Source organism: Chiloscyllium plagiosum, chromosome 31 (genome assembly GCF_004010195.1).
Source record: "Chiloscyllium plagiosum isolate BGI_BamShark_2017 chromosome 31, ASM401019v2, whole genome shotgun sequence".
Lineage (NCBI taxonomy): Eukaryota > Metazoa > Chordata > Chondrichthyes > Orectolobiformes > Hemiscylliidae > Chiloscyllium > Chiloscyllium plagiosum.
The window spans coordinates 11,409,024-11,424,083 of record NC_057740.1 but is presented as its reverse complement, the minus strand read 5'-3'; the positions used below and the strand labels follow the sequence as shown (position 1 = coordinate 11,424,083).

At 40.4% G+C, this 15,060-nt stretch overlaps 1 protein-coding gene across 1 annotated transcript; it reads left to right on the top strand.

Annotated features, from left to right (window-relative positions):
• The first annotated feature begins 5,944 nt into the window (after window positions 1-5,944).
• On the top strand, window positions 5,945-14,924 carry LOC122565085 (perilipin-2-like). Its single transcript, XM_043720718.1, has 8 exons — window positions 5,945-6,001; window positions 6,252-6,330; window positions 9,591-9,786; window positions 10,519-10,598; window positions 11,633-11,870; window positions 12,075-12,259; window positions 13,100-13,237; window positions 13,814-14,924. Exons 2-8 carry the CDS (start codon window positions 6,265-6,267, stop codon window positions 14,162-14,164), a joined length of 1,254 nt encoding a protein of 417 aa, XP_043576653.1. The 5' UTR covers window positions 5,945-6,001; window positions 6,252-6,264; the 3' UTR covers window positions 14,165-14,924.
• The last annotated feature ends 136 nt before the right edge of the window (window positions 14,925-15,060 follow it).

Below are 15,060 nucleotides of genomic sequence, written 5' to 3'. Positions count from 1 at the left end.
ATCTAAAGTCTGGTTGCACTCCATCTGTGGCAATGATTTTTTTCAAGTAAGACCAAAATTATACATGTTCCAGTTGTGGAGCTTCAATCCAGTTGATGCAAGACTTCACTACTTCTATTCCACAATAAAGGCTGACGTTTCTGTTGCACCTGTAGGTTAGCTATTGGTGTCTTATCAACAAGGACACCTAGGTCCCTTTGCATATGCACACTTTCCAACCTCTTACCAATCAAGAAATACTTTTGTATGTCTGTTTCTCCTACCAAAGTGGATAAACTCCTTTCTCAGCATTATATTCTATCTGCCATGTTCTTACCCGTTCACTAACCCAATCATCCTCACAATGTACATTTTCATTTAGCCTTGTATTCTCTGCAAATGTGGAAATATCACATTTGGTCCCCACATTAAATCACTTGACATGATGGAAAATTGCTGTGGGCCAAGTTCTGATCCTTACAGTACCCCACAAATCACAGCCTGTCCAACACAGAATGACCTGTTTGTTCTGTGTTCCTATTCTTTTTGTTAACCCATGATCCCAAGTGATGTAATTTTGCTAACCAACCTCCTGTAGGGGTGGGGAGATGTTATCAAAAGCCTTCTGCAAGTCCAAGAATGCTACATTTGTTGACTCCTTTATCAATTTTGTTAGTAACATCCTCATCCTAAAAAAAAACCAACTTTGTCAAACTCTGTTTTCCATTCACAAATCCAAGTGTTCATTTATCTCATCCTTATAACAGATTCTAGCATTTTCCCTTCTACTGACATAAGATGAACAGATCTGGAGCTTCCTGTTTGTTTTATTATCATTCTATTGTTAAACACTGCCATGACATTCACTAGCTTCAAATCTGCAGGGATCATTTGAGAATCTTTAGAACTTTGGAAGATAAATCACGCATACATCATTATCCCCTTAGTCTGTCCCTTCAAGACACTAGGATAAAGAATATCAGGTTTTCAAGATTTACCAACTTTCAGACCCATTAATTTCTCCATTATTATTTTCTTAATTAATATAATTATCTTCAACTCCCCCTCCTCCCTCATCACTTGGATCTCTAGTTCTGGGAGATTACTTATACCTTTCTCAATGAAAATAGTCCTAAAGCAATTATTTAACTTATCTGCCATTTCTCTTCATAATAAATTCTCCTGACTCTGTAATGGATTCATGTTCATCTTAACTAAACATTTTCAATTCATGTTCACTTAAGAACATATTTACTACCCATTTTTTATGTATTTTGCTAGACTGCATTCATATTCCGTTCCTTATCAGTTTCTTAGTCCTTGCTTGCTGTATTCTAAAACCCTCCCAATCATGCAAATTGCTACTATTTTTGCCAACTTTATAAGCTTTTCTTAAAAGATGTTGTACAAGCCAAACTTCCTTTGTCAGTCATGGATGACTGACGTTTTTTGAGGTTCTGTACTTTGAAGGAATGTGTTGTCTCATCCTAAGTAATCGCTCATCAAAGACTAGCCATTAGAAATGTCCGACATGCCTTTCCCAATTCATCTTAGCCAATTTGTGCCTCATATCCTCATAATTTCCCTTATTAAAATTTAATCCCCTTGCTTCGAAATGAACTAGCTCACTTTCAAACTTAAAATTCTATCATATGGTTTTAACTCATTGCTAGATTTTTTTTATGACAAGATTGTTAATTAGCTCTTTTACATTACATGATACCAGATCCAAAATAGCCTGTCTTCTAGTCAGATCCTCAACGTACTCCTCTAGAAAACCATTCAGACACACTCCAGAAACTCACCTTTCACAGCTTTTGTGGTCAATTGGTTTCCCCAGTCTATACAGAGGTCACCTATGATAACTGTGCTTTCCATTCTCCAGTCATCTCTTAACTTCTCAATACCATTAATTGCATTGAATTGAATTAACTTTATTGTCACATGTACTCACATGAGTACAAAATTTACAAGTCACCACTTACAGCGCCATCTTAGATACAAAGGTATTAAGGTACAGATTGTTGAGTATAAATTCTAAGAAAAAAATTTAGAAAAATAAAGAAATGAAACGTAATTAATACAACCACCTCTATTCAGTGGGTTATAAATCCAACCTAGGTCTGCAGCTCCTTGCTATTTCTGAATTCCACTCAAATAGATTTCATACATCATTCTCCCAATGTGAGATCTTCCCTTACTAATTATGAATTCCATCCCTTATTATCAGTGCAACTCCACCTTTTCTATCTGTATTTCCTGAACATTAAATATTCAGGTATATTCATTTACTGGTCACCAGGCAGCCAAAGGTTTGTAAAGGCAAGTAGATTATATCCATTTATCTCTAATTCTGACTTTAGATCATTTATCTTGTTGCAAACACTCTCAGGTAGAGTTCCCTTAACTTTGTCTTTTGTACATCATTCTGCATTCGAAGCGTACTCAAGGCCTGGTTTTATTTCTCCTGTGTCCTCGTCTCCCGAACAGCTTGTCACTTCCTGTTAACCACATTCTTCCAATTTGAGTTAACCTTCAGGTTCCTGTTCTTCTGACAGGTTATTTAAGCCAACCCAAACAGCACTAGTACATACTACCGTGTGCGATATCAGTCCCAGTCCAGTTAAGATTTGACCCATCCAGCTTGTCCAGATCCTACCTGCCCTTAACAAGGCACAATGCCTCAGAAATCTGATTCCATTCCTCCTGCACCAGTTCTCCAGCCATTCATTCAATTCAATCTTCCTCTTGTGCTCACGAGCACATGGTACTGGGGTTATTCCTGAGATTACTGTTCTTGAGATCCTGCTTTTTAATTTCCTTTCTAACTCCCTATCTTTAGGACCTCATCCCACTCCTAACCTGTATCAATGGTATTAATGATTTACGGATAAACATCTTCCCCAAGAAGGATGTCTTGCAGTTGCGACATATTCTTGAGGGAGAAAGAGTGAACTGCAGATGCTGGAGATCAGAGTCAAAAAGTGTGGTGCTGGAAAAGCACAGCCGGTCAGGCAGCATCCGAAGAGCAGAGAGTTGGCGTTTCGAGCATAAGCTTTTCATCAGGAATGTGAGGGGGGCCCAAGGAGTCTGAGAGATAAATGGGAGGGCGTTGGACCTGGGGGAAAGTAGCTGGGAATGTGATCAGTAGATGAAGGTGGGGGGGTGATGGTGATAGTTTTGAGCAGATAGGTAGGAAGGAAGATGGACAGGTAGGACAGTTCAAGAGGCTGGTGATGAGTTGGAAGGTTGGATCTAGGATAAGGTGGGGGAAGGGGAGATGAGGAAACTAATGAGCCTGTGTGGGTGGAGGATCCCAAAGGGTATTCTTCCTCCAGGCATCAGGTGGCTAGAATTTGGCAGTGGAGGAGGCCCAGGACTTGCATGTCCTTGGCAAAGTGGGAGGCAGAGCGACCCTGTCATCAGGGAGGAAACATATCATTCCTGGAGTCATGTTTGATACTGCAGAGAAGCCTGTCTGATCCCTGATTATGAAATCCCCCATCATTGTTGCCCTTCCATTCTGCTTGTACAGCTGAGACACATTTGGTGCCATAGACTCGGTGTTGGCTGCACTCCTTGAGGAACCATGACACTCATGGTTTCCAGAATGAAATACTGATTAGCAAGTAGGGTACACTCAGGGGACTCCTCCACTACCTGCCTCATTCTCCCAGACTGCCTGCTGTCACCCATTCTCACCTTGCCTGCACAATTCTAATCTGCAGTGTGATCACTTTCTTACGTGTGCTATCCTTTTAGTAGTGTCACTCACTGAAATGCAAATGAAATTGGACCGATGGCCTTTATTTCAAAGGGAATAGAGTACAAAAAGAGATCTTGCTAAAACCATACAAGGCACTAGTTAAGCCACATCTAGAACACTGTAAACAGTTTTGATGCCCTTACCTCCAACTTGGAGGCAGTCCAGAGAAGGTGCACTAGATTAATCCTGATTATGGAGGGCTTCTCTTATGGGGAGAGGTTGTGTAGGTTGGGCCTGAAATCATTAGAGTGTAGAAGAAAGAGAGTCAACCTAAATAAAACACATACCTTTCTTAGAGAGTTAGACAGGGTAAATGTGGAGAGGTTGTTACCCCTTGTAGCAGAGTCTACAAATACTAGTGGATATAATCCCAGAGTAAGGGGTGACTCAGTTAAAACAGAGATGAGGAGGAATTTCTTCTCTCACACAGTAATGAGCAATAAATTGCCAATGACACTCTCTGTTGATGAATGAATTTTTAAAAAATCTCTGATCGCCAGTTTCTAAATTCTCATTAATTAGAACTTGCGCTGATCTACCTTGGGTGAAAAGTGTATGACTGTGCCTGTGAATGTATAGATTATTGCATAAGGCAAGAGTTCAACTTGTGAATGATGCCTTCCTATGACAAGACCCTCCTCACAAAATATCCACATGCACAATAATAATGACTGGCTTTAACTGCCCTGCTTTCATCATAATCTCTCCATGAAAGTAACACAAAGAATTGGACATTGGAGAGTTAACCAGAGTTTAAACAGAGTTAGAAGAAAAGGTCACATGCATTCAAAACATTAACTGAGGTCATTCACAAGTTTAGATCCCCTACTAAACTCTATCCTGAGTTGGGGTCTATATCCTCTCAATCCCAAAGACCATTGCTTTTGTTTTCAACATGTGTCACTGAAATCCGTAACTATGTGTTTCTCAGCTTCAAATTTGACTATCCTTGAACTGGCCTCCCATCCTTCATCACCTCATAAACTTCAAGCCTCCTCAGCTATGTGGGTTTCCTCCGGGTGCTCCGGTTTCCTCCCACAATTCAAAGATGTGCAGGTCAGGTGAATTGGCCATGCTAAATTGCCCACAGTGTTAGGTGCGTTAGTCAGGGGTAAATATAGGGTAGGGGAATGGGTTTGGGTGGGTTTCTCTTCGGAGGGGCGATGTGGACTTGTTGGGCCGAAGGGCCTGTTTCCACACTGTAGGGAATCTAATCTAATCTAATTAAACACCATGGTTTCTGCTGATGCACATTGGCTGCCAATTCTCCAACGCTACGAACTAAAATTCTCAAACTTGCATTACATATTTTACATAGCTTTTTCTATTATCTCTCAAACTTCCTAAAGCTTTGAAAGTTTCCTCTCCAGTACCTTTTGTTCCTGCAACTCTTGCCTATAATGTAAATTCCTCATTCAATCAACTATTTAAGATCATCAGCTTTCAAGACTCTAAACTTTGGATGGCTCCAGTCAAATGCTCATTCTCACTACTTCCCTCTCCTACCCTAAAATCCTACTTAATTTCATCTTGCTTCTCTGTGTTTAAAATCATTTACCAATTGTTAAATTTCTAACTTCTGTCAATCCTGATGAAAGACCATTGACTTGAAAGGGCAACTTTGTTTCTCTCTCTGCAGATGCTATCTGCTCTGCTGAGTATATTTTGCATTTCCTGTTTTTATTTCAGATGTCCAGCATCTGCAGTATTTTGATTTTGTTTGCTGTTTTCTTTTGTGTGGGCTCTGTGAAGCACTCAGAATATTCTTCTACACCAAAGGCGCAATTTATTCTTTAACCTTGTTGTTATCATCTAAGCATGATAATTGAGGGATACAACTAGAGTGAGGTTGAGGGTGGGGATAGTGTCTTGGATCCATAACCAATTGTTAGAGATAACAGGCATTGAACCTCACCTCACAGTTGGCTCAGTCCTGCTGTGAGCAATATTCTTTCTTACAAAAAGAGATTTCAAGATCATTTTTAAAAATAATTTCATTCACATCATCACTTACTTGAGAATTCCTTCAATTTTATTGCAATGGTGTGCTATCAGATAGTCATGAGAATCCCTGCTTCTGAGGCTCAATACAATTAACAATTGTCAGGTTATTCCATATCGTGAATTCCTATTGGTTAGTTGAACAAGTGCCTCCTCAGCTGATGAGAGCAGGTGTTTAAATGCACTACACATTCATATAAAAGAGGAGTAGACCATATCTATAGGAAGTAAGGAGTTTTTGTTCATTGTATATTGGTAAGAGAGAAAAAAAAAATAATAATAAACACTCACTTTTGGTAATAGTAAACTTTTGCTAGAATAATATTTTTAAAAAAATATGTAGTAGTTATGCTTCTGGGTCTACATTACTTAGACAGATCTACTTTCTAAGTTGTCCAGTGTATTGTTGCCTCCAAGGCATTTTTCTGTTTTTATATTATTGATGCTTGTGGAGTGGTTTTAGAAGGTTGCTATTGTTTTAAAAAAACCTGAAATGTTTTCTAAGACTTTTGCAGCTCATGATGGCATCAGTAACTGGAAATGCTACTGAAACTACAGCAGGCCAAGAAAATGGCAACCAACAGGTACAGCTTCTATGGAAGAAACACTCGCTTTCAGTGTGAAACTAGTTCATGACCTGTAATTTGAATCTTTGAGAACTGTTTTTCCAAACTTTAACTTCATCTGAAGATGAAGCTCAGCTTTCTCTAGTTGTGTATGTTTTGCTATATTGTTCAAAAATCTTTCTTAGATGCTTGCTCTTCACATTCCCTTTCACAATTTGTATAAATGACTTGAGTAACTGTCTGATACTCTGCCAATTGTACAATAAGAACATAACTTTGAGCAGGAGTAAAGTAGTGCTGAAAAAGCACAGGTCAGGCAGCATCTGAAGAGTGGGAAACTGATGCTTCTGGCTCTTATTCCCAAGTCTTTCACCTCTGTATCTCCTCAGGAGGACCTGTTCCACTACAGAACACACCAGATGGCTGCCTCCTTTAAAGACAACAATATCCCCTCCTGTGTGGTGGCTGATGCCCTCCAGTGTATCTTTATCAATGTCCTGCACCTCTGCCCTCAAACCCTATCCCTCCAACTGCAACAGGAACAGAACTCCTGGTCCTTTCCTTGCACCCCACCAATCTCTGCATAAATTGCATCATCTGATGACATTTCTGCCAGTTATAAACTGACACCACTGCCAGGGATATTTCCCTCCCCACCCCATCTTTCTGTAAGGAATGTTCCCTCTGACTGTGTGGTCAGGTCCATGTCCCCTAACACCCTCCCCTCCTGGCACCTTTCCTTGCCACTGCAGGAATGGCAATCTGTGCCCACACTTCAACCCTCACCTCTGACCAAGGTCCCAAAGGAGGCTTCCACATCCATCAAAGTTTCACCTGCACTTCCACATGGCATTTACTGTACTGGTCACTCCTGTTGTGGTCTCTCCTACATTGGGGAGACTGGATACCTACTTGCAGATTGCTTCAGAGAATATCTCTGGGGCACCTGCATGAATCAACCTCACTACCCTGTGGCTGAATGTTTCAACACTCGTCCCACTCTGAGGACCTGCAGATCCTGGGCTGCCTCCACTGCTGTTCCCTCACCACCTGTTTCCTGGAGGAAAACTCCTCCTCTTCTGCCTTGGGACCCTTCAACCCCCAAGGCATGAATGTGGACTTCACCACCAGTTTCCTCATTTTTCATGCTGCTGAGCACACCCTGCTCCGTTCCAAGCTTCCAGCTCAGCACTGTCCTCAAGACTTGTCTCCTATCAATTCTTCCCACCAATCCATTTCACCTTTTTCTCTGATATATCACCTTCACCCTTGCCTCCATCCACCTATTGCGCACTCAGCTACCTTCCACCTCCAACTCCCAGCCTCCTTCCTTTTGCCTGAAATGTCATCTTTCTGCTCCTTGGATGCTGTCTGACCTGCTGTGCTTTTCCAGCACCACTCTAGACTTGCCTTTGATCTCCAGGATTTGGCTCTCGCTCTCATTTGATAAGATCATGGCTGGTCTTCTGGCCTCCATTCCACTCACCCATCCTCTTCATAACTTTTTTAAACTGTTCAAAAAACTCTTGGTTTTAAAAACACTTACTGAGGAAGCTTTAACTACTTCACTAGGCAGGGAATTCCATAGATTCATAACCTTCTGGGTGAAGTATTCCTGTAACTCTAAATCTGCTTCATTTCTTCTTCTTGTTTTTTACCACCACCCCAATTTTGAAGCATGTCCTCTTGTCCTAATTTCACTTTCCAGTGGAAATACCCTCTACCTGTAACTCCTGTTTTCTTTAAACCTCTTCTATTAGATTCCCCCTCATCCTTAATTCCAGGGAACATAATCCCAGTCTACTCAATCTCTCCTCATAAACCAACCTCTTCAACTCTGGAATCCACCTAGTGAACCTCTGTACCCTCCCTAGTGCCAGTGCATCCTTTGCAGTAAGGAGACCAAAACTGCATGCAGTGATCCAGGTGTGGTCTTACCGCTCCCTTTACAGCTGCAACAAAACCTCTGCTAGAGGAATTTGTTTAAAAGCAGTGAAGGACAAAATTCCACTTTGTACCTGCAGACCAACCTTCTGAGTCATGCACAAAGACACCCAGGTGTCTCTGCAGTGTGCTGCAAGCTCTTACCACTAAAGTCGTCTTTACTGTTATGTCTACTGAAATGGATGACTCCACCTCTATTAACATGGCACTCCATCTGCCAGACCTTTGCCCACTCATGTAAACATCCTCTTGCAAAGTTTCAGTCCTGGGCACACCTTGCCTACCACTCTCCTTTTAGTGTCATCTGCAAACTGACACTGGTTCTCCACTTTGAATCATAGGTCCAACACCTCACCCTGAGGTGCACCACATGTCTCTACCAACCAGAGAGCACTCATTATTCCCACTATTTGCTTCCTGTTGGTTAACCAATCTCTATCCAAGCTAATACACTGCCTGTATCACCTTTACATCTTTATCTTGTGCAGCAGCTTTTTGTGACACCACAATCTCTTTTGGGAAAGAGATACCTCCCATCTAGGTCCCCACTGTCCATTGTAGTGTCTTCATGGTTCAACTCCCAACTTGGGTGACTGGAGTTTGCACACTTTCCCCTTGTCTGCATGGGTTTCCTCCCACCATGCAAAAGATATGTAGGTCAAGTGAATGGCCAGGCTAAGCTATCCATAGTGTTAGATGCACTAGTCAGGGGTAAATAGAGTAGGGGAATGGATCTGGGTGGATTATTCTTCAGAGGGTTGGTGTGGACTTTTTGGGCCAAAAGCCTGTTCACATACTGTAGGGAATCTATTTTATGATCTGCACTTCATGAACCCATGCTGCATTTACTCAATGGGACAAATTCTGTCTTGATGCCTTGCTAGTTTCTTAACAGACTCAAGCACTTTTCTAACTACAGAAGTTGAGCTAACTGGTCTATAATTACCCACGTTTGTCCACCTCCCTTTTTAAACAGTGGTGTCACATTATGACAAGACTGCTACTAATTCTTGCTTTAAATCTTGTGATTTGAACTGGGTTAGTACTAGAGTACACTTTCCCAAATTTATGTCCTAAACTATTACAATGTCTGTGCCTTCAATCTGATATTAGAACAACATCTATTGTGGACTTGAGTAGAAGTTGGTTAATTTTATCCCTAAACACTTTAAATCCCTAATCTAATCAAGACCCTTTTTTTTGTAAATATTAAATCTTTCCTATTTGTCTGCTAGGTCACTTTCTGCAAATAAAAGCTAAGGTTACATTCCCACTTCTGAGGGAACAAAATTGTTATAGCTATCTTTAACAAATCATTGTCTCTTTTTTTTTAGAATGTTGTTGACAGAGTGACTAATCTACCACTTGTGAGTTCTGCTTGTGACCAAGTATCTGCTGCATATACAAGTACCAAGGAGAGCTATCCTGCAGTAAAGACTATCTGTGACCTTGCTGAGCAGGGAGTGAAGACCATAGTCACTGTTGCTGCCAGTGGTGCTAAACCTCTTATAGACAAGCTGGAACCTCAAAGTAAGAAAAGTCTTATTTCTAGGAGCACTACTTACTGCTCAATTGCATAACATGATCCACACTGCTTTCTGGTTTGAATGTCACTTTCTATCAAGTGATAACCACAATCAATTGGCATTTCTCATTGTCAATGAATTCTATTGGGTATAATTGAATGTCATCCAACAAATCTAGATAAGGGGTAGCATGGTTGCTCAGTGCCTAGCACTGTCTCAAGCCCCAGGGACAGAGTTCAATTCCAGCCTTTGTTCACTGTGTCCATGTGGAGTTTGCAAGTTCCCCACAAGAGTTTTCTCCAGGTGCTCAGGTTTCCTCCTAGTGGACCCAATGGCCTGCTTCTGCAACTTTGGGGACTGATTACCAAAGAAGATCCAAAATGGTGGATCATTTAGAACATTGGATCCAAACCCTCAGCCATTGGGTCTACGTTCCAAAGATCTGACTACCAGTTTTGCACACTAGTCTGATTTGTTCACTCTCCTCTTTGGTAGTATTTGTAGCTCTTAAGCACACAGATGCTTTGTCTAATGAATATTAGACTGTCATTTTTGATTAAATATGGTCACTGTTCACAAGAATCACTGGCAAAATTTCCATCTCCATATAAACTTTGATCTGATCAGAATTTGATGCTAATTTGAACACAGTTGAATGTCATTACATTGTAGTAGTATTATTACTTAACAATGAAGTAACAACTTTTTTTGTCCTGGACTTGACACCCCTCTCCAGTTGCAGTAGCTAATGAGTATGCCTGTAAAGGTTTGGACAAGCTGGAGAAGTTGCCTATCCTTCATCAAGCTACAGACCAGGTTGGTGCTGCCTGATTCCTCATGGAGGGAAGAAATGAGGCTGAGGGGTAACATTAGAAGCTTATAAAATCATGGAGGATAAGTAGTCTCCCTTCCCAAGGTGGGAGAGTCCAGAACTAGAGCATAGGTTCAAAATGAGGGGAAAGATTCTTAAAATGGATCTAAAAGGTAATATATTTGGGTAGAGGGTTGTCTATGGAAAGAGCTGTCAGAAGTGGAGGAAGCTGGAACACTTTAAAAGGCATCTGGATGGAGTATATGAATAAGGGTTTAGGATATGGGCCAACTGCTAACAAAGACTGGATTTATTTACAACACCTAGTTGGCATTGTCAAGTCACTGAGGGGTCTGTTTCTGTGCTTACACCTCTATGACTCTATAATTGCTGATGTCACTTAATCAGTCACAATTGCTTTTTTAGTATCATTCCATATCTGAACAGCTTTAACTTGCCTGTGGGAGCTTGTCAGCTTTTCTTTATACTTAAAGGCTTACAGATATGTTCCTTAGTTCTATACTAACTACCTTGTGAATTTTATCTAACTAAGCAGCCCAAATGACTCCTACAAATAAGGACTTTATTTCCTCATGGGATGAGGGCATTGGCTAGCTGTACTTATTACCCGTCTGTAATTGATCCAAGGCAATTAAGATTCAACAACACTGTTATAGGTCTGGGGTTGTATTTACCTTTTTCCAGGTAAGGAAAGCCTAAATAAAATCTGAACCAGGTGGCTCTTTCTGACCACTGGTGATGAATTCATGGTTGTCATTAAAAATTTAATTCCAGATTGAATTGGAATTCAATAGCAATTTGCTGCAGTGGGATATAATCTGGTTGTCCCCCATCTACACCAATAAATTTGTGTAGATTATCTACACTGCACTAAATGCTGGAATTTGTACTCTTACAGATTTGTTTTCAAATCATCATATCTGAAACTCCTCCTGAAAATGCACTGAGAATTAAATGGAGTCTAAGGACATAACTGTCGTTTTTTTAAAACCTAACTGCTGACCTGCCTCTATTGCAGGTTCTTCCTGAAACTAAGAAGCTGCTAACAACTAAGATGGCTGATGTAAAAGAATCAGTTGTGGGAGTTGTGGACATGACTGCAGCTGCTGTGCAAGGCAATCTGGAAAGAACTAAAGCAGCTGTGGTTGAAGGTACAAGTGCTGTGGGTCATCTAGTAACCACTGGCATAGATATTTCTCTCTCCAAATCGGAGCAGTTGGTTGATCACTATCTTCCAATGACCAAGGAAGAACTAGGTAACTATATAAATCTCTATCTGGGTTGCTTAACCATGATGGTCCTAATTTTCTATTGGCTTTAGTAATCCTAAGTTGGTATAGTGCTATCTCCTTTCTTCTAGGAACCAGATTTTTTTTTATTTAGAACAGTGACAAAGGAAAACCAATGCTCCTAGGGTGGAGCAAATATGCCTGTAACTAAAACTGTTTAAATTCTTTCAGCTGAAGTGGCTGTTTCAACCGAATGTTCAGACACTTTGCCACAAGAACAGAGTTATTATGTGCGCTTGGGATCTTTATCTTCCAAAGTTCGTAGTCGTGCATACCAGTACTCCATTGCCAAGATGCAGCAAGCAAAGCAGAATGGCCAGGAGACGCTCTCTCATCTCCACAATCTTGTAGATTTGGTAAGGAAACAACTGGTTCATGGATACCATATTAGCTGTACTAATTTGCATAGTTCAGCTGGAATCCAATCCTTTTTGAGGATTGTCTCAGTGCTATAACTTCTATTTAGTGCCTGAACAAAATAGCTTGTACCAACATGGCTGAGTTTTAAACTATTGGAAATGTTCAGGGTCTTTGACCTCTGCCAATATTAACTAGGTGTCTTCCTTGATGCATAACAAGTGAATTCACTTTACCAACCAAGGGTCAATAACCAAAACATGGTCTGAAATATTTCCATCCTATGATGGATAAGAAATGAGAAAATGACCTTCCAAAGTAGGCAGGAGTAAACTGGACAAAATGGCAATGGGGTCCATTTAATGAAGATTCACTTGCAAGTAGCTGACATCTCATTCTCCTTGGGCAGAAACTATTCCACCTTCAAGAAAAGAAATTGTCTTCCCAATGTAATTGATTTTCAGGCTGAAATTTAACTTTTTTAAAGCTATGACTCTTAAACCAATTACTTTTTTTGCCTCTTGCAAGTAAGTCTTTTGAAGATCAAAGAACAATCTTCATCTTAAAACCATGTTAGCAAATCCTCTAGATTGTGGAGCAATAAAGCATTTTCCCAATGCTCCTAACGGGAGTTACTTCTCTGTAGTGTCTCTGTTCGGGTTTTGCTAGAATCTGTAGTAAATAAAGCATGGAAACTTTCTCCCTGCTTCAACTCATCTGAAAGATGAGTAAACTGGGAACTTCATACTTGGTGACCCAGGGATAAAGGGCTTGGTTTCTGAGGGATGACTAATCTTCTCCACTGCAAAAGTTGTAAAATGTGAACTGCTACCTTCTAGATTGAAACAGCCAACAAAAGTGCAGAATCAGCCCAACTCAAATTACAAGATGTTCGAGTAAATTTGAATCAGCTTCTGCTTGACTGGAAGAAGCAACAGCCTAATTTTCAAGCTGAAGACCTGTCTGAGAAAACTGAAGTAAGTAGTGTAAAGGCAGTCTTGCTAGTAATATCCACTTTCATAATGCTGCCTCCATCTCAATGAAGGACACTTGTATTCCACCTAGACCACTCTCCAGAAATGACTATCAGCATTGCTATTTCAGATCTTGTTCTGAACCAGTACATGGTTTCATGCTTTGTGCAGTGAATTGAATCAGTCAGCACAAACCCTTGAGCTGAATCAATGCAGTAAAAGCTTGCCAAAGAGCAAACAACCAGTGGGGTCTCTAACTTGGCATACTTTCACCAAATAATACATGATCAGTCAGTAATTGCCCTTTAAAGCTGAACCATTCTAGGATATCAAGTTTTCTAAACTACACTGACCAGTCTGACAACTGGAGAGAAACATTCTTATCTCCATACTGCCAGACTTGTTAAATTTCTCCAGCATTGAGTTTGTTTCAGATTTCCAGCAGCTGCTTTTTTTTCTGCAGCTACCTACTTTATTTCACTGTCACATCCCCACTGCACTACTTTGCCTTCCCAATCAAACATTTAGGTTTGAGCAAGTGTGGATTGAAGACTGACTGACTTTTTTTTCTTATTCCAGCAAGTTGAATCTGAAACACTGGCTGTGACTCAGAATCTCTCTTCTAAACTTCACACCATCTGCCAGATGTTGTCTTCAAATGTTCATGGTTTGCCCCAGAATATTGAAAATCAGGTGCAGCATGTCTGTAAACTGGCAGAAGACCTCTACAATGCTCTTTCATCAGCCACATCATTCCAAGAATTGTCAACACCACTCTTGATCCAGAGTAAAGAGCAAATGCTGAAGATTCGTGAAGCTATGGATGGGGTGATGGATTATCTGGCTCACAACACCCCCTTGAATTGGCTGGTGGGACCCTTTATCCCACAGCTGACTAATGATCAGGAGCCTCTGGGATCGATGAAGTAAAGCAGCCTGGTACTGACCCAAATAAATGAGGTTTTTGGGCTAGAATTCTCATGTTTGCTACCACTTGAAATCCAGCTGTAGAACAGGTTAATTTTAATGCTAACTTAAATGAATGCTTCTATGAAATTTCTTGAGGCAACTTTCATTTGTCTAGTTTGAGTTCATGATAGCCATCTGTTCTAGTAACAATTGCTTGTTTTCAATATCAATTAATGGTGGTAATTGTAATAAAGTGGCATATAAAAGTCAATACACTGACCTCCAAATCATTGATTAGAGGGTTGGCTGGTTCTAGTTTAGCATGAGTTATTTGTTGTCAGAATGCTCCTTTCAAAACTAAACCTTTATTCCTTCCGAAGCAGACTGCCACTTGGTAGCTGCCTCTATAATGAACAGACATGGAGCATGTATTTCTACAATGTAACTAGGAGCAGGAGTGTGGGGCATTAGCATTTCACAATGCTTCACTGTTCAGAATGAGCATGCATGATCTTGCCACCATGCCATATTTCCCATACACCCTAACTGCCTCAAAAAAAAATCAAACATTATGCTGGTGGTTTGATCTAGAGCCAGAGTATAAATAACCTATAACATCAGCTGTAAAACAACTTACTAACTTTTGACATATCAAAATTTTAGGTTTTAGCCTTTTGACAATGCAAATATTTGAAGAATTTGTAATGTCACTCCCACTAAGGCATTGCAGAATGTAAGTGTACATTAAAAATAAATCTGTCCTGGCTTTGAAAAATTGAAACCTGTCCCTTCCACTTGGCTTTGCTGTAACTTGCACTTATCCACACTGTGCAAATATCCACTCCATAACTAAAACTGAGTTTAGGGGATAGTTTTTGAATTAAACTAGTTCACTTAACAGTGGGTAGTTTCAATAT

Coding starts and splice junctions, on each gene's coding strand:
- LOC122565085 (XM_043720718.1), top strand. CDS start 6,265: ATGATGGCATCAGTAACTGGAAATGCTACTGAAACTACAGCAGGCCAA. Junction 12,260..13,099: donor TCCACAATCTTGTAGATTTG/GTAAGGAAACAA, acceptor GCTACCTTCTAG/ATTGAAACAGCCAACAAAAG. Junction 13,238..13,813: donor ACCTGTCTGAGAAAACTGAA/GTAAGTAGTGTA, acceptor TTCTTATTCCAG/CAAGTTGAATCTGAAACACT.